This window comes from Accipiter gentilis, chromosome 2 (assembly GCF_929443795.1).
Source record: "Accipiter gentilis chromosome 2, bAccGen1.1, whole genome shotgun sequence".
Taxonomy (NCBI): Eukaryota; Metazoa; Chordata; class Aves; order Accipitriformes; family Accipitridae; genus Astur; species Astur gentilis.
The window spans coordinates 30582171-30605600 of record NC_064881.1 but is presented as its reverse complement, the minus strand read 5'-3'; the positions used below and the strand labels follow the sequence as shown (position 1 = coordinate 30605600).

Here is a 23430-nt window from a genome sequence, read left to right as displayed (position 1 = left end):
AGGTTGCCTCAGGTTATTTTAGTTTTTATGTTTAATATTGCAGGGATTTTATGGATTTACCAAAATACCATAATTTTTATTTTTAAATCACTTTTTTTTTTTTTTTCCCAAACAGATCCAATCCAGATCGGACCTTATCATACTCTGTTTCAGTTCACTGCCACCATATGTAAGTGCTGTCAAGGCTGTAATAGATAAAGTATCTGGCTCCAGGGCTGGTTTCACTGTGGTTTTGGAATACAGATTTCATAATATGCAGTTTCCTTCCTCTGAAGTCAATGGGCTATTCAGTAGAATAAGGTTTCTGAGGCACAGGTCAGATCTTCAAAGGCACATAGGCACCAAAACCCTGTTTAAGGATATTCTACTGATTTGAAGTGAGGTGCCTGCCTTATGCCCTTCAAAGGTGGGGTGGCAGGGAATTCCCCAAACCACAGCTAGAGCCAGGTTAAACAGGCAGTTCCCAGACAATCTCATGTCTCCTTGTCCCCTAGCCTCACTGCTAGGCCACTAACATAAGACATAGGCAGGACGTGCCCTTCTTTAGGTGAGACTCAATTGATGCAAACAGAGCCATCCTCAGATTGTTCCAATTCATGCCGTGGATGAGATTGAAAGACCTGATGGATTTTTTGCCCTTGGATTGCTTGAGTTTCTGGGTTGTTACTGCATATACACGTGCAGTGAGCTTGCTGCACAGATGGTCTGCATACATGTGCCTCTGGTATGGACATCTGATGCTTCTGGGCTGCACCAGACTGGCTGAGCAGGAGCAAAGAGGCTGAATAGCACATAAGCAATAGCGTTGATAGTGTCCAGAAGCACTGTGCTTTCTGTGTCTTCTGAAGCTGCTCCAAAGCTGCCCCAAAGCATCAGATTTGCTGTGTTGGTGTGTGGTGACAACAGCACATGCCTCCAGCAGAATTCATCTGCAGCAGCACAGTAGCCACGGCTGCAAAGTCTGGAGGGGTGCCAGTGCACTTGGAGCTATTGTACTGGACCTTCAACCAAAGCTGCTGTACACCCAGAAAGTCAGCCAAATGCAGCAAAATCCTCAAAACTAAATTAAATCACCAAGAGAGAAAAAGAGGACATGTGCTGGAAAATTCAGCTGCATGGCATTTTGACTCCCAGCTCCAAAGGAATGCTACCTGTTACCTTACTTGGCTGTCCCTTGGGCTCTGGCTATCTTATTTGAACTTGTGCTTTCTGATAGAGCAATGTTCTCTGACTTCTTGGGATGTGTGTGGACAATGGCAGATTTAGGTCAAAATTTTCAGTGGCAGAATAACAATTGCAGCTGTGTATATGTTCATTAAGAAAAAACAGTTTTGAAAGGGCCCTTCAGGCCAGAGCTGCACTACAAAGTCTTGTTGCTTTAGGTGTTTTAAAAGGTGCATATGACTGGAGGAAGACGCAAATGTACAATGTGCATACATGTGTACAAAATCTAAATTGTCAAGCCAACAGGATGTAGACTGGGCATGTTTGATTGTGTTACAGGTCCTGCCATAAAAGAGGTAGTAAGAGGCAGGGAAGAAGCCTGGCTGAAGGTTCCCAAAGGTTTGCCCTTACCCTGAAAAGCTGCGTCATTGATTTCAGAGGGAGAAAATATAACCCTCATGTATGTAGATTATAGTCTGAAACTTGTTTTGAGCAGGTATTAAACTGGTTGATCCAAAGGGGCATCTTTGGCTTTCTGGTGTTGGCCAAAGTGGGAAAGAGTACGTCGGGGAAAAAAACCTCACACCACGATTCTCCTGCTACTCAGATTTTTTTCCCCTAAGTCATCACCAGCCACTCTTTGTGCCCACCTCCTTGGTGAGTTCTCATGTTCCTACAGAGCCAGAGCAGTGTATACAACCATGCTGCAGTATTTGGCGTCAAAGTGTATCTTCCCTAACTACGTATATGAAAAGCAGGTCTCCGGATCCCCAGCAAGTTCCCCGCCCCTTACCCTGGATCTGAGGAAGATGCAGGTCTTTGGACCCATGCTGGGAAACCCCAGGGAGGTGTAGGGCAGATCCAGGCCTCTCATAGGCCTGTGGATGGGGAGAAGGGGTGAAGGGAAGGCAGATGGGCACCCCCCAAGGATGGAAGAATTGAGCAGATATTCGAGCAAAACCTTACAGGCAATTGCTTCCAGCTAATCCCTGCCATAATTTTTCCCACAGCAAAGCTGATCCGGTACATCATTTCCATGAGACAGAAGGCAGTTTTATCACTGCTCACTTCTCAGAGGTCTTAGACACTTGCTTTTAATCATATAGTGTATGCTGACATCTGGTGGCATTCAGTAACCAAATCGTCATTAAACAAATAAGTTTCATTTTTAAGGAGTCTGCATTCTTATTTTCCCTTAGTTAGGTCCAGGAACAGGAATCCTCCCAGACCACTTCAGACTGGGGATTAGTCTAATGCACACGTATGGGATTGGCATGGTCCTGGATCTCTTGCGAGACACTTACGTGGGCACTGGCCTCCAGGTAAGGAAGGGACCATCAGCCAAGGGACCTGACTGTGTTCAAACACAGTCGTTCCAGCACAAAGTGGAGCAAACGGAATCTTACCATTCCCCATTCTGAACGCAGAGAATCACTGCACTAAAAAGGGGTGATGCAAAACTACCATGAGCTTTAGCAGGAACAGAGCCACTGTAAAGTCTTAGGTGGTAACACTTCTCCTGTAATATATTTTATTTTTATTTCAAACTGGAGAAAAAGAAGCAAACCGGCCTGTATGAATAGCAAGTAAGATGTACCAAAACCTTGTTTCATGGCAAGCGAGAATAAGTAGCATGGAGTCAGCTGTCATGGTTTAAAAGATATCCGTGATGTAGTTGTTCCATTAAAATTTGGATTAAAATCATGTTTAAATTTCATTTCCTCCAGTCCTTACCCTGCTTTTGATTAGTTTTAAGAGCAGTTGATGGTCTTGTGATTTGAAGATTTTGCATTTTAAATTTTGTGTACATGGTCTGGAATTTTATGTGAAATTGTGGGTTTGATCTTTGACCTCTGTTTACTACAGTCCTGATTTGCCACTAATTTGATAGCAAGCCATAAGGGCCTACTGTAAACAAGCTGCTCACTTTACATAGCTATGTTTGGCTCCTAAATGAAGAAGTATGTATGGAATATACTTTGGGTACTGTAGCCTCCTAAAGAAATAATAAAAACCACATCACTGCTTAGCTCTCCAGGTAACGTTTACATTTGGAGAAAATAAGTTGCATGCCTAATAGAGAGAGAAAATGCAATTCTTATCCATCTTAGGTTTGTTTGTTTAAAATTGTTCTTTAAAGTATTTGAGAGCTCAGGCCGCCTCTTTTGAAGTCAGTGGGAACTTTGCCATTGATTTTAAAAGGATCAGGATTAAGCCTAAATTGGTAGGGTCTAAAAGGCAAAAATGAAAATGTCCCAAGTCTACAAATCTCTCACTGATCCACCATCCAGAAAGGAAGGACAAAAGCCTTCTCCAAGGTCTGTAATGTACATCTTGATTCCAGGACTCCTGTTTTTTGTACATTTGTAGACTTCAAGATGGAAAGCAACTTCCAGTCAGGACTGTAATTGATAGCATATGAAGTAGTACATACTTGCACCATGGACTTGTAAAGCTGCTGGGGGAAGGGAGGTGAAAGCTGCTTGTAAAAATCAACAGACTGTCTGTAGACATCTTCCACAAGTTATCCTGTGCTAACACTACACAGTATACCCTGCCTGCAACCCACTCCAGGCAGATTCCCCTGCTCATTGATTCAGGCCTTCAGGTTTGGCCTTACACACAGGAACTGACCCAGCAAAAGTCTGCTTGTAGACACTTAATTCAGAAACACGTCTGATCATCCTGCACAAGCTTAGGACTTTTTGCACTAATGTGTCACTAGCAGCCATGTCCTCTGAGCAGCAGGTAAAAACAAGGTCTTCAACTTTCTCCTGTATCACCCAGCTGGGACCATCCATCCCAGCAGTGAACTTCCCATCACCTGAGCTCTATCCTCACAGTGGAGAGAAGATGGTGGTAGGAACACCTGGGTACCCTGAAGGAAGGGCAGTTTTCCTATTTGGCAGAGGAGGAAACCATAACCTCTTTCATTTTCTGGCTTAGGGAGTCTTGATAACTGTGACTAGAGCCCAGTAGTCAAGGATGTGGACTCTTCTCAGTTAAGAATGCGGGTCATCTACACTGACGAAGTGTAAGCTCAGAGGAGTGATGGGACATGGGCAAGCAAACACAAAAGGCCCTCTTGTTTCCTCTTCAGACACCCAAGTGCATTGAGTATCTGAAATGAAGTGACCCTGGTGCCAGGTCAAGCTATCCATGGATGACTTCAGGAGGCTAAAGGAACCAGAGGTAGGAATCTGCATAATAACTCTGTTGGTTTATGTGGCGCCGATATCAGACAAGCCAGAGTTCGGGAAGATACATGGATCAAGCACGGTCCCAGATCATCTGAACCTGAGGCTGACAAAGCACCATTGCAGTCTCCAAAGCCTTGTGACCCAACAGAGGAACATCATCTTCTGTTAACAGAGACCCATGCTTGGCCAAAGAATATCAGATAGAAATATAGCATCAAAGTAAGGGAATCCATGCAATTACAACCCACAATACTCTCTTGTGTCTGCATTGCTCAGAAGTAACCCAAGCTGTTAAGAGCCTGATGGGAATGACTAGAGAAGGTGGATGCCATTTCTCAGGCTGGGTAGCCCCTTCTTTTCTACCCCAAAATGACTGGCAATAGAATAGGAGGAGTCAAAGATTGCCACCTTGCAGATTACTCAGTTTAATCAGCCTTGAGATTTTCTAGCAAACCAACTCAAGCAGCATCTCCTCCATCTTCACAGGTGCTACCTCCTGCTGTGTGGTACTCAGAGGGAGCAAGATGCTACTCACAGGGAGAATCACTCCTGTCCCAATTTGGATGTGAGTCAGGCACCACAGCCAGACACAAACTTGTATTTCTGTTGCCTTTGCCCAGATGTAAAGACAGACAGAGCCAGCAATAGCAAGTCAGGTCATCTTTCTGAAGATACTTTCCCTGAGGTATTTTTTGAGCTACCCCAGATTCCCCACAGTACAAGGACAACAACCAAAACTACACACACAGGGAATTATACATAGTGCATTCTGAACGTGTCCCGAGCGATGTGATCCTGACTCTGGTGCCAGATCTCTGCTGTGCTGTTTTGCTAATGTATTGTGGTGCCCACTGAAAACACCTTATACTTCCATGGTTTTGAAGTGGCTCTAGTCTATTCTAATGGCCTACCTGGCAGAGGTGCTTTGAAGGACCCTCAAACAGAACTTAACTTTGGGCAGAAGCTTGCAGCACAGCTGAGTGCCACTGAAAACTGGAAATAATGTTCTCAGTCAAAACATCCTGCAGATCCCATCTTCTGCTTCCGCTTCATGGGACACTTCCTCAGAATATTTTAAGCATCAGTCTCAAGGGCTTTAATACCTTTATGTCAATCACCTCAGCATCACTTTCAGCCTGAAAACAGCAATGTGCAAATATAGGGACATTTGCACATACTGAGTTGTTTTTTTCTAACGGAGGGTGGTGACTGAGCAGAAATAGTTTCTAAAATGCTGTTTACTTTCTTAATAGGGCTGGCTTACAACGTAAAGAAAGGTCAAATTCATCTGAATAACTTTGGGGTTTTATACATGCAAGACAATTAGAGATTTTTAATAAATAAAGGATGCCATAAGGGCCCCTGGCATGTTTAGACAGAGTGGGCATGTCTGGACCCAGTGTGGAAAAGCGATCCATCACTGCTAGATCGACTTCAAAAGCAATTCAACAAGGGCTCCACATACACAACATTACAGAAACCTGTTCCAATAGCTTTCTTATGCAAGAGAAAACCACAGTCACATTTGTATTTTAGGCAGTGAACCAACAAGAATGAAGCAAAACAACAGCAACTGTCCTCAAGAGATATTTTGGGCTGCTCCTCTCCTCCCACTCCCCTTACACTCCTTTTCAATCTCTTACCAGTTTGTGCATTTTTGGCAACAGAGAACCATACTGCAGAGGTCACTGGCAGGCTGGTGGGGACCAGTGCAGCTTTTGGCTACCAAAGACAACTTCCCCAGCCTGGGGAAGCATTGACCTCTTTGCTCCCCATTTTGAGCTGGGGCAGAGGTGACTGTGGGTGAAGGAGGCAGAGGAACAAGAGAATTTTCCTCAGCCCAGCAAACCTTGACTACCAGTTGCTGCTTTTCCTCCTCGCCCCAGGATCTGCTATCCAACAAGTGTAAATTGAAGATGACAAATAAGAACATTAGCCTGGTGTTTCTGCTAAAATGATCCGCCTTGAAGTAGCTGATGTTGACACTTAAATTGTCAGCAGACTTCCAGTTTAGCGCTCCAGTTAGAAGAATGGGTCCATTCACACTTCCCTCTGAGCTATTGTTTCAACTCTCTCTAGACCGGGCAAGTATCACTGCAGCAGTTTACACTCCAGTTCCACTTTAAAGGGTATTTTTGCAACCATAACCCAAATTGCCTAGAAACCTTTTTTTTTTTTTTTTTTAAAATGTAAGCTTAGACTCTAGAGACTAATTACGCAACGCTGTAAAAATAGTCTGCAGCAATTTACATAGCTGTGAAATATTGGAGCTGTTTTTTTTCCAGTGTACCTGTGTATACATGGCTGCAGCTATCTCTGGTATTTACAGAGGACTCACTGGAGCTGCGATCACAGAAACTGGTATTTCAAGTTAGGCCACACACATGAACAAAACATTTATTGTTATAAGGCAAGGTTTTGTATTTTGGGGTGTTACACCATCATCTAACTGAAGCACTACCTTGCCACTTCTGGCTGGATTCAAATAACATCCTTGTGGCTAATGCAGGCACTGGTTATGTGGTCAAGTAAGAGAGTATTAATTTAACTTCAGTTTCTTTCCTGTATTGTGTGTTCCTTCCATTTGGAACAAGTTAATCATACTGAGGGGCTGTATCCTCATTTCTCTCTCTGCAGTCAACTTTGCTGCTGCTCACTTCTATTAGGTATATATCCTTGCCTGCTGGAAGCTCAGTCCCCAGCCTGCTCTCCTGCATGCTGACTTGTTCTCTCTTGATGCATCTCGCTTATGGTAGGACCACCAGTCCCACTGGAACGAAGCAATCAATCCCACTTCTTCTAAGGGTAGGTGAAAACTCTGCTGTAGCAGGTGGTAGAATAACTGCCCACTGACCCTTTTCCACCCTTTTCTGCTATGCTGTTTGTCAGGACTTTGGACATTTTCAAGCCCCGCTGACCAACGGGATAAACTAATACAACCCAATCTTTCCAAAGTACAGTATGAGCTCTCTGGATTGCAAGCAATTATCTTGTGCAGACCCTGAAGATGCAGTGGCTTAATTCTTCCTTTCTGTGCTTCTCTAGAAGCCTATTTCTGTCTCCCATGTAATTCTACCAGGCTCCTACCCTGCTAGCTCCTACTCTCCGATTTAAGGACCTAAGTTGTTGTTTTCCCCAGGAGAGCTTAAGTGATCAAATCAAAACTAACAGAATGAATGGATAAAGCCACAGCCTTGGGAACAAACCTATTGCCTGAAATCTCGGCAAAGAACCTATTCAGTAAACACTTACAAACAAAGAATACATGACAGAAGTAAGAATTTATGCAAGTGACTATATGTATATGGGAACAAAAACTTCCAAGTCTTGCAGTCTAGCAGTGAAGAATTAATAACTGACCATTAGATTTAGGCATTGATTTGAAGGAGTTAAATTCCCAGGCTGCCTTTTCAGAGCAGGGTGGGGCATTGGGGAAGTCAGAAAGAGAAAAAAAAAAAAAAAAAAAAGGGCACCTGAATGCCCTGGGAAGGAGCGGCAAAACCTTCTGTCAAGCTCGCCTTCCTCTCCTATGCTACAGGTACTCCCCAGCTGAGGGTCTCCCAGTGCCCACCGGCAGTCGCAGCCCTCGGCTGCCCACACCTGCGTGTGGAGTGACCCACGGGAGCAGCCTTTCCCACACCAGGAAGCAAGTGACGGACAGTCCCGCTCGCCTCTCCTCGCAGCCACTGGTCCCCACTGGTGTGACAGCACATGGCATGGCCAGTGGCCGGGGCCTGAGGGCAGGGACATGGGCATCCTCCCCTTTTCGGAGTGGGCATCCTGGAACACATCGTTTGGGGGGCCGGGCACCGGGAGCGGGCCCCTCTCTGGCCCCTGGTACGGCACACACAAGGTAAGTCCCTGACGTGCAGCACCATGCTGGGGCCCAGGAGCAAGTGTGCTCAGGGAGAGCGGGATAATCATTTCAGCCTCTCCCCACCGTCCTCCGAAGAGCCCCCTTCCAGAGCCTGTTTGCTGCTGACACCTGCTCCCTCTTCACCCCGTTGTCCAGCCCGCACCGCCCTGGCTTCCCCCTCCAAGCAGTCCTTTCTGAGTAGGAACAGGCAGAGACCCGTGCTGTTCTGCGCTAGAGCATCGCTGGTTTTTGTCATTGGTGTTTCTGCCGCTGTCAGTGCTGACAATGCATTTGCGCAACTGCAAAAGAGAGACTGAAGTGGCCCCCGAGAACTAGCAAGTTGAAGCATCTGCTAACAATAAAAATGAATTGGAGGTTGATTAAACCCTTTACCTTTTCCCTGCTTTTTGCTTCACAAACTAGGAGGCATGGGAGGATAGTCAACATTCTTGTTTTTCGCTGCATAAGAGGCAAACCATTTTTTTTACGATGCAAAGTATTGGTATAAATTGTGCATAAAATGGCTTGCAACTAACTGCTCTCCTTTCTCTGCAAGCAGCACAGTAGCAGGTCGTAGCCTGGGGAAGGTCCCAAAGACTTTCCCCTCTGGATTCTGCATTTGCTACTGGGTGGATATCCAGATGGCAGGAGGCATTTCTCAGCCCCATGTTCTCAGAGGGAAGGAAACCTGTGAATTCCTGTGCTCGGGCCCCCAGAGCAGAAGGCCTCCTTGCTGATGGCTGGTGGCCGTGCTTCCCGGGACCAGAGCTGGAATCTCATATGGGAGACAAGAGTGTAAAGCCAAGGGTTACTGTGGGTTTGGGAGCTAGGGTCCCAGGGCTGTGGTGCTTGCAGAGTTGCTGGAGGAAGGCAGCAACAGAGAACGCCCTTGGCATGGGGACACCCACCCGCACGTCACGGTGGGGTTATTGGTTTGCTTGCAAAACGTGCCAGCCCTGCTTCTATACTCCTTGGGGTGGTTGTGTGAGGATTGCTGTGTTTTAAGCCTGAGAAGACCTCAATCATTTTTTAGTGTTGCTTGGGCATCGTGGGCGAGACCGATTTTCTGTGCTTCTACTGGAGTTGAGGCTTTGGACCAGGTAACGGGCAACTAAGGGTCATGTGTTACCACCAGCCTTCATTTTCCCAACAGTTAAATTCTTCTGTGCACCTCCATTTTCACATTTTACATTTCTGAAATATCAGAAACAATTTCCTCCCTCCATTCCTGGCCATGATTCAGTGGATCAGCCCAGTTTCAGGTCTTCACACAGGGGCTCTTTCCCTTCCCCTTTTCCTGAGCCATTTTATCCCCTTGGTTTGGTTTGAAGAGGAGCTCTTTGCTTTCTGCCTCTACGAGAGACCATAACCACACCAGCTCTCATCTGCCTTGAAACATCCCAGGAAAGCTGAGGCGAATTGCTTTTGGGGCAGTATTTTTCAGCCCATTCAGCCCCATGAACCATCAGGAGGTGAAAGAGTGATATTCCTTTTCGAGAGCCCCTAGACATGAGGGGTTCAGCATGGCTGCCGGTCACAGCTACCTAGTGCCATGTGGGCAGCAGAGACACCACATGGGATCACCAGATCTGACACGTGCATTAGGGAAATCCATGGCACTGGAGCAAGCCTTAAACAACATCTGAACACACACAGCTCCCTGGAAGAAGTTAAAGTGCCTGTGTCCACGTGGCTGTGTAGTGTAATGCCTCCTTGTGCTGGCATTACATTTCTTTGGTTTGATTTTTTTTTTTAATTTGGGTTATTCTCCTGCCAGGTCCCTGATCAGACTAATTGGTGCTAGCTGTCAGCATGAGGGTAGAAGGAGGAATGCGTGGCCATAGGGAAAAAAAGGGTGGAGGCAGGCCTTCTCCTTGGCATCAGCGTGGATGTAGCTTGGTTGATGCTGCTCAAGGAACTGCACCTCTGAAATCAGCAACACAGGATCCCGTGCTCCCACAGCCTTCCCTGTCTCAGCACTGCGTTACATGTCACGCGACATGGGCGTGTTTAATGATGCAGTAAAATCTGATGAAATATGTACTTAGTTACTTGAAGTATTTCCTGACAAAATAATATTATTGTAATATTTTTGAGTCTGCTGGAGTAATGAATGTAAGGAACCACCATACGTGGACTTTTTCTGCTTAATAGAAAGTGTATGTAATTGCCTCAGTTTAATCCTTTTATATTTCCCTCAGTGCTTCTTAAAGGTTGTTTATTTATTTCCAATGTTGTTTACGGACAAAAACATTTTGCAAGGTTAGTTGAGATTATTATCTACAAGATTGATCTTCATTTGACTTTGTATCAGAGAAGGAGAAAACAGCTGGGTGAGAATATTCAATGGAAGTTCGGATGTAATACTTCTTCCGTAACTCAGTATTTCACATGGCTGTTGTGTGTAGTCACTGTGTGTAGTTGTTCAAGTGCAGAAGCCGAGTTGAAGATGGAAATTCATTTCACTTCTGCTTCTCTTTCCTCCTTTGCCGGTCTCTTAATAAACTCAGAGTTATTACTGGCTGCCCAGACTCTCACCTCGAGAGAATGTTTTATTTCATGGGTTGTGGTAATAAATCATTTCGGCTCTATATTTGAGGTTTAAAATGTTGACAGCTCCTTCAGATGGATCTGTGGCCTCTTGTCCCGTGACAATATATCACAGCCTGTCACAGGCCATACGCGCAGGTGGCGATTACGTGCAGCCAGGAAACCTGATCCTTTGTGTGGTCTAATCAGCGGGCGGTGGTGGCTGCTATCAGGTGTGATGAGAAATCCCACAGATTAACCACATCGCTGTGAGGTCTTTCTAGGCTGCCTTCTATAGTACACATGAAATCTAGATCTCCTGTGAAGTACCACAGTTAAGGTTTTTAGCTTGTTCTGTTCAAGGAGAAAGTCTTCAAGTGCTTCAACACACCCCACCTTCCTAAGGGCTTGATGTCCAGTGCCACTGAGCCTCAGCAAGGTGAAGGCGTGGTCTGGTCCCAGTTTCTTCCAGTGGCAGCACAGTCTCTGCTGGTAATTCTGCTGCTGTGGGGGCTGCTGCCCCTGTCCTGTGAGGGACCCAGTGCAGGACGGCAGGGAGCTGCCACCATGGAGAGGAAGATTATTTCTCTATTTCCCTTGGCTGAGGAAGCACCCCAGAAACAGTGAGGGCCTCTTCAGCTGGCACTGCCACCAGAGAAAAGGGTTGTCATGGCACATTCTATGAATATTCACCAGGATATTTTAAGCACTTAAACAATGAAATTTCCAACTACAGTTTTCAATCAGGGAAAGCTCTAGAGCGAGCCAAGGTGTCCACAGAAGTGCGGGTGGGAGCCAAAAGGGCAGCATGGCCACAGCACACGTGGGTTTCAACCAGGGCAGCTTTCCTCCGCAAGAAGCAACCACCAGATATTATCAGGCTCGTAAAGGTGAAGGCAAACCCTCCTGTTTTTTTCCATGTCACGTGTTTTGTAGATTTATTTTAATGCCATTTTCTCAGTCTCTGTAGGGTACCTCATGCTGCAGTCTGCTCCCTGATGGACTGCAGATGTTAACTGTTACAGGTTAATCAGTAAACCAGTCCCTGAGCATGGGGAGACAAACATGTCCTCACCCATCTCTCTGCTGCTGTACTCATCTGTGAAGACTATGGTGAAAAGTTTTTCCTTTTCTCCCCCCAGCTCCTTATTCTAAAACTATTCACTGCAAGTAAACAAGGGTATCAAAACACTAACTCTATTTCATCGTGTTGTTCTTTACCTGTCAGACTTCAGAGTTCACACGGTTTCAGTTTCCTTTACCTTATGGGAGAATGTGTATGGGAAAAAATGCATACTATCTTCTTAGGTGGAAAATGTGTGTTATTTTCAGCCCTTATAAATCAAAAGTTAGGAAGAGAACTTTGTGCAGCCTTTCAGATACACCTTTTTTTAATTGGTCATAGGGAATCCAAAAGTCAAAGCTTATAATGAAGAAACATTGCAAACAGTTGCTACCAGTGCCGATGCACACTCCTCTGGTGTTGTTCCGCTGCTGGGAATCCAGCAGCATTTACATGGCTTAGTCCCCAATTAATTAGTGTCTGCTAGAAAAGGATGTGTGGCTTTGGGTCATAAATGCAGGACTGTCAGCTGGGCCAGCTTTGCACCCAAGCTTTCAGGCTCTGCCAGAGCTGTAGGTCTGATCTGCTGGGGGTTGTGCTCTGAACAGCTTTAGTGTGAGCGAGAAGCTGACATAAGAAAGAAAAATAGAGCACTGGTTAGAAAGGGTCACCTATAACTTTCTTACAACCTCATACATCCATTCTGCCTTGCCAAACATCAGCTGTCCCTGCAGATGTAAAGATCACAACATGTCTGGTGTGAAATAAGCACACAGCTCATAAGCTGCAGCCTCCAGGTTAAAGAAAGATCAGTTGCGGCATGGGAACTTACTCAAGGTAAGGGTTATAAGTACAGTAGAGCCTTACCCCTTGCTTGTCCCCTTGCACAGTACCATAGGCGTGTTTGTACCATTGCGACTCTCAAATTCCTTAGGGGAAAGTAGCTTGTTTCCTTCAATCACTGCAAGCAGAGAGGGAGTAAGCTGTGGAGCTGTTTATACCTCTGAATATAGAGGAGGCAGGGAATGGGACAGCAGGTCTGAAATAGATGTCCTAGGTGGGAAAGTAGCCCAAAGGCTGGGGGTAGTATGCAGCTTTTCCAGCCAGCCTGAGGAGTGACCTGCTTATCTGGTTTCCACCCGGCACTACTCTGGGTCCCAGAACAGCCTGATTTCCTAGTGCTGTGTTATTGGCAGGCCTCTATCACTCAGCTTGGTTATCTCCTATCAAGGCTGGAAGAAGTCAGGTGCCTGTGGCAGTTTCCCCCCAAAGCCCAGCAAGGTACTGGGCAGCAGATACAGCAAACCAACTCAGGTCTGTGTTTTGAGCTTGGGGCACAGACCCGAAGCAAATGCTATTGAGGGGACAGCTCATCCTCCATCTGTTCTGGACACTTTCATCTCTTCAGCATTGCTGGCAGAGCTACTTGAATGAGTGCTTCCTAGCCTGACAGCCAACAGAAGCTAGTGAGCAAAGCTCTTTTATTTAGGCTGACAACTTACAGTTCATTTTAACTAAAGCAGCCTTGGTGGCTCCGACTGGAAACCTCAGTCAGGACATTGGAAACAACTGCCCTTGCAGGGCTGAGGCTGTGCTGAGCACCAGCTATAGCTCTGCCGAGTGCCTGTTGCCTGATTCTCACTGGGCTATTTTTCCCAAACCTCAGACTGTTTTTAATGCTTCCCCTCCCAACGGCTGCCGTGGTAAAATGAGTTTTCAGTTTTTCTGAGGACATTAATGAGCATGCGCATTTGATTTTTTTTTTATTTTTAATCATGAAGGTGACAGTGAGTTAAACAGGATCTTCATAATTACGTTAATCTCTTTTAAGAGGTTTGAGAATATTAATTTGGAAATTTCTAGGCAATAAGGAACATTAAAATTCTTGCCATTTGTCAGAAAGTGGGGTGAAGAAGACAAATGCAAGGAAACTTGAGTAACAAGTTATACATATCCTACCTAGTGCAGAAATTAGTTTTGCTTTGGACTGCTTCAAAATGGTATTTGACAGAAAGACTTGGGGCATTATACCAGACTGTCTGGTATCCAGCTCAGCCACTGACTACAGGGCTTAAAACACTGCCACTGCTCTTCAGCACAGTGATCCGGAGCAGCAGAATCAGATTTAGTCTGGAGCCAGTAGAGCAGGGTGAGTGCTCCTCTTCCCTTAGTCAGCACTGAGTAGGAAAGACTTTATCCCTACACTGCTTTGGAGGTGTCTGGCTCAGTGCAGCTCTTTGCCCTCCCTGCTCCCAACTTCTAGACTACTCTGCAAATAAAATTGGCAGTGGCTACTGTGTTGATTTTGGTGTCTCACAGCCTTGCCTGGGAGTTGCAAGGTGTTGTAGGGTGAAGGTCTGGCTGCTTAGGCAAACACCTGTCTGCTCCTGAGATTTCATGAGGTTGCTGTGTGGATCTAGGACATGGCTGCCACCCAAAGACATGGTGTTTCTCCCATCTTGAATCTATGCTTCTGCTGCTTCATTTGCCCCAGCGCTCATTTGGGTCCTTCATGAGGCAGTTTGTCTGGCTAAATCAACAGGAAAATACTCATTGATACAATTTTTTAAATAAAAGTTGCCCTTCTCATAAAATCTAACCTGTGGCACTGTGGCCCCTTACAATTTTGTGACCCAAAGAAGACTGCATTGCTTCTTTGAAGCTGAAGTATGATCTTCCTCTTCCTACAGCCTTGAAGTCTGCTTTGGGCATCAAAAACAAGATATCTGAATCTTACCCTTTCATGTCTCCAACAGTCTGCTGGATCTGATTAACTTCTGTTTGAAGGAATCAAAAGGATCCAAATGACTTGAGTAGAAATTTGACCAAACTCAAACCCCAAGGTTTTAGAAAGATGAACAAACCGCAGACTGTGCACTTTGTGAGGACCTTTGGCTAACCTAGTAACTGGAGGTTGTGATTATTCCATTTGGTGTTTTGGTGACATGTATAAACTGTTATGCTCATGTTTATAATGTCACCACAGATTGTCCCAGAAGAATGACATTTGTTAATGTGAACAGTTGGGAGATCTGCTTTCCATTCTGTGACTAATCTGGACTTTGAAACGTACTGCCAGCAGCTTCAAAAGACAGCCAGTTGGTGTGCGAATCAACGGCAGGCCTGGAGCAGAGATCTTAAGAAATATGGCAGTGGTATTTGCAGAGTGTGCTGAAAGTAAATAGTCAATATCAAACTAAACAGATGTGTACTGCTTAAATTGAGGTTATACCGGTATAACTCCATTATCCTCCATGATGTCCATGATTGATTTACATCATCTAGGCTAGAAGCTTTGGCCTTGTTTGGTGATATGAACTGTTTTGCCCATAATGGGGGAATGAAGAGAGATTATGGAACTGTGGTAGAGACAAATCACGGGATCGTTGGAGTTTAACTCTTGGATGAGTCATGCAGTGACTCTCTGGCTATATTCCTCTTGGTATCCTGCTGTGTTCTGCAGAAAGAACCCTGTGATGCAGAGGCCTATGGTGAATGCAGGGTCTGGACCATGATGAGTGCAAGGTTTGGAGGAAACCCCTCCACATGTGGAAGCAATGACTTACAGCAAAGCAAATGCTGGCTCCTTGGACATGGCTTCTTCATGCTGGTTGAAGTGAAGTAGTAACATAGAAGTACATATCCTCTTGTGGACAAGCCTAGCTCTTGCTGAAATTTAATCCCCTAGAACCAAATCAGCTTCATGGGAGCTAAAAACTCCATCAGAGTCTTAGCTAACATGTCTGATGATTTAACTGTCATCCTGCTCAAAACAAAGTCATCTTGCCAGCTGATACGGATTGCACTTCAAGCCTTTTTCTTCAGCAGTCAAGGATATCTCCACTGGAGAGAAGTTCCCGTGAAAAACAAACAGAATGTGAGTTTAGTGTACATAACAGACTTGTACCCAGATAGTTAACTTCCAATTAAAATCTAATTTAATTTCTGGGGGCTTCAGCTTGGGAGTAAATAGATTGTGACTCCATTTACCTGGCTTTATGACTCTAACCCACTATTTATGTTTCTCTTCTGGTTTTGTGGTTTGGTTTTTTTTGTTTGTTTGTTTGTGGGTTTTTTCCTGCTTTGGAATTGTCACAAGGTTCTTGTATTTATCGACTTCTGATGACATTAATCTCTTTCCTTTGCTTCTCTTTCTTTCAGTGACAATCTTTTGCTCCCTGCAGTGACTAAAGCACCATGAACATTATCATTCAGTGTCTGTGTTATCATGCAGTAATGACTCAGTCATCATGTCAAGATGATGGAGAGCAAAGCTTGTAGTGTCTGCAGAAGCTTCAGTCAAACAAATAATAGCAGCTTTCATCTGATCAAGACTCTAGCTCCATCTCTTAACTATTGTACTGGTTTTGGCCAGAGTTAATTTTCTTCGTAGTAACTTGTATGGGGCTATGGTTTGGATTTGTGACAAAAAAAGTGTTGATAATGTGGGGATGTTTCAGTTATTGCTGAACAGTGCTTGCACAGCATCAAGGCAGTTGCTGTTTCTCACACTGCACCGCCACCGAGTAGGCTGGGGTGCACGAGAAACTGGGAGGGGACACAGCTGGGACAGCTGCCCCCAGCTGAACACAGGGATATGCCATAACATACGACATCTTGCTCAGTAATAAAAGCTGGGGGAAGAAGGAGGAAGGAGGGACTTTTGGCATTATGGCGTTTGTCTTCCCAAGTAACTGTTATGCGTGATGGAGCCCTGCTTTTCTAGAAATGGCTGAACACCTGCCTGCTGATGGGAAGTAGTGAATGAATTCCTGATTTTGCTTGCTTTGTGCATGCAGCTTTTGCTTTACCTGTTAAACTGTCTTTATCTCAACCCATAAGTGTTTGCACCTTTGCCCTTCTGATTCTCTTCCCCATCTTGCTGGGGGGGAGTGAGCAAGTGGCTCTGTGGGGCTGAGCTGCTGGCCTGAGTTAAACTGCAACATCTATAGATCAGAGGCTGCCAGGACAAATTAAAGAGCAGTGCATGGTTTACAAAACCATAGAGATGATGGCATCTGACTCATGAAAAGGGTGCTCAGTTTTCCTTCTTTTTTTTAATTCTGAAAGGGAGTAGACTGAATTTATCTTCATGGCCCCATCTCTATAGTAATCCCTGTCAAGAAGAAACTTTCTAACCATTCTATCCTATAGTAATGCTAAAATACCAGAAAAAAAGTTCTATATAGGAGAATCCACATAAAGTACAGTTGCTGAAGGATCAATAATACTCAAAACTGGGGAAAAAACTCACCACCTTGTTATGTCTTTAAGTGCAACAGAGAACATAAAAATGTGATAAAGGTACCTAGAAGGGATCATACAGCTAAACTGTATTCTGTTTTCTGCAGCAGAAGGAAACTATGTAGTAGATGTTTTGGATTCTTGTGTACTAGACACTCCTTACTTCAGCACCCACCATGAACTACAAAATGGTAACCAATGCTTTAAATCAGGTTACAGTTTCTAGTAAAAGGTACAACTATAATGTGTCACGGGGAGACAGCTGGGAAAACATGAGCCCATTGCCTATATCTCAGGCCCCTGCAAGAAATTCACATATGAGATCATTTCTTTAAAGAGTTTATTTGTTATCCCCAGATTTGCATCTTACAGTTTTGACCAGAAGTATCTGCAAATTAAAAGCATCCAGTTATATGTTTGTGTGTGTACGTACCCATATACATAAGTGTGAATATTTTAGAGAGTGCAAGACCTTTTGTTTTTAAATCATCACTGATAATCTAGCAGTTGTTTATATATAAATGAATAATGTTGCTAACCAGAAGGTTCTGCCTTCTGGAGTCCAGTCATTTCTTTTGCATTAGGAATTATCTGTAAATGATTAACACGCTTTGTGGAAATGAAACTAGTGCGTGAGGTGCAGGAAGGAAAGCAGGGAACTAATGTACAGCACCCCTCCTCTGCAGGAACAGCAGACTGGAAGGGGCTTTGGGCTGCCCATTCCCCTACCATAAAATCAAGTAATTCTTTTAACATATGGCTCAAACTTCATTCTAAATGCAGTCAGTTCTTTTCTTTTTCCCCTCCCCTGTTGTTACTCCTGTTAGAAGCCTAACACAATGAGTGTCCTCATTTCCAGCCTACGTTTACCCCTGGCCCACACATATGACATCAGGGTTCAACAACTGACTGTGTTCACTCAGGTTGTGATGTGGAAAAGCGCTTTCTGTGCACATCAAAGGAAGGGTTAGTTATAGCTAACAGAGGATTAATTGAGACAGGATGGGAGACAAACCTGCCTTTGTTGGAAAATGATGCTGGAGAGGTGCGTGCTCGAAGAGGCATGTCATTCCTCTTGTGAGCCCCTCTTAGCTGGTAAAGGGAGATTTTTATGTAAAAGTTCTTTTAGGTTTTGGTAAATAATGTATTAAGCTGGCTACATTTCTGTCAGGGTTTTGTGTATCTGATTTAAATGGACTCAGAAATAGCTCATTTGTACTCCAGCAAGACTTGCACTACAATAACAAGAGGGAACGAGCTAGCTATGCTTGGTTTGGAGGCATGTTTGTGTGCAAATGCGGAGCGAGCCATCTCTCCAACAGTACTCTCTGTGCCTTGTCCTGCGACCTGATGTCACTCGTAACAGCACTATTTACTCAGTTGTTCAGATAGCTCCCTTTTGAGCTTGCCTATCTTTCTGAGCACAGGCAGAGCTAGCTCCATCTCACAGGGCATGAACTGGTACACTCCAGCTCCCTGTGGGCCTTGGCTCTCGATTTAGGGGTCCAGGAAGCCACATGAAGCAGGGAGAAGAGCAGCACAGCCTCTCAATGTGAGCCAGGCTGTAGCTTCTGGGAATTAATTACCTAGGCTTTGAGTGGTCTGGCTTGAACCCTATCTTGTACACCAGGATTTAGATGGGGTCAAACAGGAATATCCAGATAGCCTGCTCCTGGGCACCAATAGAGGAGTATCCCTGAGCCAACTAGCCGTTTTGTGGGAGAAGCTGGTCAGGCAATCCTGGCTCGTCTCCTTGTTTCTCCTGAGGGACCTGCAAACTGGCAAAAGTTTATAACCCTATTCTTGCTTTTTCTGGTATGTAATTTCTGTAGTTGCCATGGAGATGTTATGTGATGGTCCTTAAGAAAATCTTTCTATTAAGATGTTATCAACTGTAATTGAAATTTTTAGACCCTCTGTTATACAGTCATTGGAGAGGTTTTTATCTGCAATCTAACAGGCGGTATTAAAACCATGAAATGGTCTTTGATTATGCAGCAAACTATCCCAGGCTATTCACCTAAGGAACAGTGTAAAAATCCATTCTGCCCCTTCCCCATTCTCCCATTTATTTCTAATTTTGAGATTTGTTTCCTGAGAATAAGTTGAAATTTAAGAGTTGGGAGGTTTGGCTGTAGCTCTCCAAAAAGGAAAAAAAAAATTACTACTCATAATGCTTGTTAACATTAAGTGAGCATATTGGAAGTTACTTTAGTGTATTTCACAATTCATGTTCTTCGTCTCAGTTTGTTATCTATTATGAACATTAATTGAAGTAATCAGACTGATGAATATAAATAAGATTGCATGAAAATGATTAAAGCATGGAGGTGAACAGAAGGGTCCCAGTTCTGTAGTTGCTTTATCTTTTCAAGTTCCCACACCTTTTCATAACTTACCAGGGTCTCCTTCCAGCCTTTATAGTATGTCTTTTTTCTGGAAGAAGATATATTTTAGATTTGTGAGGTAACAAAAGGTAAAACCTAGTAAAGGCAAAGATGCTGTAATATTAATGAGATAGGAACTTTATCTACTGTGGTCTGGAATCCAGCCTGGTGACCTGTGTAAAATCTACAAACTATCTTGTCTTCACTCACATTTATCCTGACTTATTTACCAAGCCTCCTCTCTCCTTCTGTTCCTAACAAAGATGGCGCCAAATGTTTTAATTCTCTCCTTGTATATTGAACAATGTCTTTTCTCTTTTATGTCACAATGAACAAATCAAAAGTATTTTCATTACATGTTCCAACACTGGTAATTGCCTTTTTACTCTTACTTCAGCTGTCCTTCAGTACTTCATATGGGCCTGAACCCGCATATGAGTATATGAATTGCACTGTGAAAACCATTGAAACAAGGACCTTGTTTTCTTTATACATCTGTAAAGCACTGACTACAGCCAGAGCTCTGTGAATAATAATAGCTGGATGATAAGCCTTTCCTAATTCCACATGGTGGCTCTTTGAAAAATATGGTTTTTGTTGAGGACTCTGAATTCCCCTTGCTTCAGAGTTAACTCAGAATTGGAACTTTAGAAGGCATTCCCCCCCCCCCCCCTTTTTTTTTTTTTAGAAGATCCATTGAGATCTGACAAAATCCTAATTACTGGAAACAATGTGTAGGTTTTGAAGCAGTATATGTCATTACATTTGTTGGGAACACCTTTCGATCACAAATAAATGCAGAAATAAAATTAGGAGGAACAGTTTAACTAGCCTCGATGAGTGAGCCGACAACACACTTTTGAAGTGTTTATTTTCTGCTCATCTGTTCAATTTATAGGCATAGCGAATTTCCATAAATAATGGTCATTTATCTTTTAGTCAGTGTCAATTAAGTTAAACTTTCTAAGTTTTTATTTCACAGGCCTGGCAACTACAGTTCCTAATGCCAGTGCACTAAGAAAACATACATTAATATGGATAAATTGCATCTCACTGTATAACTGAGTCTTCAGTGCAGATTTTAGTCTGCAAGGGATAAATTTATTAGAATTAGTGCCAAAGATTTAGATTTCAGCCTGGCTTTCATTTGCTGTAAACCGCTTACTTTACTTTGACAATAAAAAGAGAGCTTGCGAGTAAAATGCCCTTTTAAAACACTGCCAGAATGATGTGAAAAGGTGCTAGCATAAATAAGCATAAGGTCCTTCACGAATGCTTGAAGTGCTTGAAGCAGCAATATGCCATACTACTGCTCATCTATTTTGAATAGCAGTATGTTGCCACTTCACTTGACAAATGGATGCCAACTGACCGATCGTTCAAACCTCCCTTTCCCATGCTTGGGCTTGTGCAAAAGCCTCATGTGACTGGGATGGGGGATGCCAGGTGAGAGATGAGGGTGCCTTGCTCGAGACAAATTTGCCACTTCTTGAACTCATTCCCCCCAGCAGCCTCCTGTACAGGCAGGCCACTGTCACCCCTGGCAAATCATGCAGGGTCACCATTTTAAAACCCTTGCTGTGGCTTGTGAATTTTGATCAGCCTTTCGTGTTAAACGTTGGCAGGTGGCTTATAAAGAACATAATGCTAATGGGGTATATTTTAGGAGGGTTATTTCAAACCTGGAACAGTGCCTTGCCAGCCTCACAAATAGTTGTTTTAACGCAAATGAGGCAGTGAGGGAAAGGGGGGGCAGAGGAAGGCATTCCTCAAGCCGGCTTTGCCACCAAGGAAAATGTTGGCAGATCCACAGCATCAGTCCATGGTCTGTGTGCTTGGGGACTATCTAGAAAGGACTGCAAAGCCAGCAAGTGACTTTCATGGTTTGTTCCAAAGCATATTAAGGTGAAAGAAATCAAGTTTCTGTGGTGATTTTCTACTTTCTGGAAAATTTAAGGGCAGGATATTTCTGTGAGAAGCCTCATGCATTTGGAAGCAGTGGAAGAATGCGTCAACAGTTTGAAATCCGGGGTCCAGCAAAGTGGCCTGTATGTTCAAACAGATGTTTTGGTGATGAAGGGACTTGCATTTTATGCCAACAGTTTTGAATATTTAAGGCTTTTTCCTGTAGAAGTCCTTAGTTGACTGAAGTAGCACCATGGCTCTGAAGTTGTGTCTGCAACTGAATTCCCTCACGGAGGTTTGTCTCAAGACTTATGTGTGGGAAGCTCTGCAGTGCTGTGGATGATATCACAACTGGATATCACAACTGGAAACTCCGTGTTCAGATAATGTCATGTTTATTACTTATAAAACTGGCTGTTCCACCAGTCCTCTAGCCTCTAAAGGATGTTGAATGGCAGACGCAGCAAAAATAATGAAGCCTTTTACATGACAAGATGGGAGCAGAAGTGTTGCGGTGGCCTTCAGTGCAATACAGCAACTGTTTTGGTTTGGTAGGGTGATCTATCTTCTGTCACAGGTCATCTTTCATTCATGCATGGTTTTACTAGCCTGAGATACGGTATCCTATTTTTTTCTCTCCTGCTTTGAGCGCTGCTGTATGTGATAGCTCTTGTGCATTAGAAATTGCCTGCTGATTTAAGATGCAGTCTGATTTGTGAAGTTTGCAATCTAATTTTCCTCTTTACTTCATTTTTGTCCCCTGTTGTTTTCTTTAATATTGGCATGTCTGAGTATGAACCTGTACAAGACAGTTTTGAATGCTATAGCTGCATGGCGTTACTGTACTTTCATCTCATCTCCCTGAATGGATCCATGTGATATTTGACCTCTGTAGGGCATCGTACTCTGCTTTTAATCTTTACGGGTCTGTCCAGCCCTGGGTTTGGAAGTATGGTGCTATCACCATGTTAACCAGAGCTCATTAACACATGTCAGCCTGGAGCAGGCAGCGCAGTATATATGCCAACAGCAACGCTCAGGTGAAACATGTGGTCATTACAATAAACTGACCTGAGCAATGAGGGTAAGTTTTGAGCCCAGACTGCCACTACGAATTTGCCTTGATCGTACACATGCACTGTTTTTCCTTATGAGCAGACAGAGGAGGTTGCTTCAGTTAGGCACAAGCGAGTGTCACCTCGACAGCTTTCCATGTGTTTGTCAGGGCCCTAAAGGCACCCACAGCCCTACCCGTCCCTGCCCACCCTGGGGTCTCCCTCCCTGCCCAAGGCCCGGGACCCCTTTTCAGCCTCCTGGGGCCGTCAGCCTCTGCTCCAGCGATGCCACAGCAGGGCCCGTCTCCAGCTCCCCACAGCCCTGCCCTGGGTCCTGCTGAGCCCGGCCCACCCACAGGCCCATGTCCCAGCCCAGCCTTAGCTGAGGCAAATACCGATCTCGGTATTTCACAGGGAAGATTTGAGACAATGGTCACACATGTCTCAGTATTTCCCAGCAAATGAGGAGAAGACGACCAAAGTTTTTGACCTGTTTTCTGTTCCTGGCAGTTCCTGGAATCTGTAAGAAGAGGATTGACTTTAGGGTGATGGTTCCTGTTCAGACACCAGGTGGTCATCATGTTAGAGATATTGTGTGTCCCACAAGGATATCTGAGCCAAGCTCACAGGTGCCTGACAAAGCAACCACTGCGGTTCAAAAGCAGTCGCTATTCTGGAGGGGATGCCAGTGATGCAGGGCATAGGAAAACTTCCTTCTGGAGTCCCTGTCCATGCAGTGTGTAAAGCCATCAAAGGGTTATCCAGAGATGCAGCCGTAAGGGTAGGATCGGCCACTGAAATGAAAAGAGCCGCAGAGAGACTGGATTCTCTGCTGGGAGTAGTGTGGATGTATTACAATTACTGATGTGAAAGCAATAAAATGATGGGGTAAATGAGGTGGCAGTTTCTGTTTTCTATTCCTTACTGTCTCCTTTTTCTTAAATGCTTCATGATGAAGCCACTTCTCCACCCCCTCACAAGGGAGCATGTTGTCATTTGAAAAGAACAAATCTTTGGGACCAAGAAA

At 44.4% G+C, this 23430-nt stretch overlaps 1 protein-coding gene across 1 annotated transcript in view; it reads left to right on the top strand.

Annotated features, from left to right (window-relative positions):
* The first annotated feature begins 7843 nt into the window (after positions 1-7843).
* NIPAL2 (NIPA like domain containing 2) overlaps positions 7844-23430 on the top strand; it is a 50953-nt gene continuing 35366 nt past the window's right edge. The window contains exon 1 of the mRNA XM_049822674.1: positions 7844-8217. Within this exon, the coding sequence (XP_049678631.1) occupies positions 8113-8217 (105 nt within the window). The 5' untranslated portion in view covers positions 7844-8112. The remainder of the gene's footprint in view (positions 8218-23430) is intronic.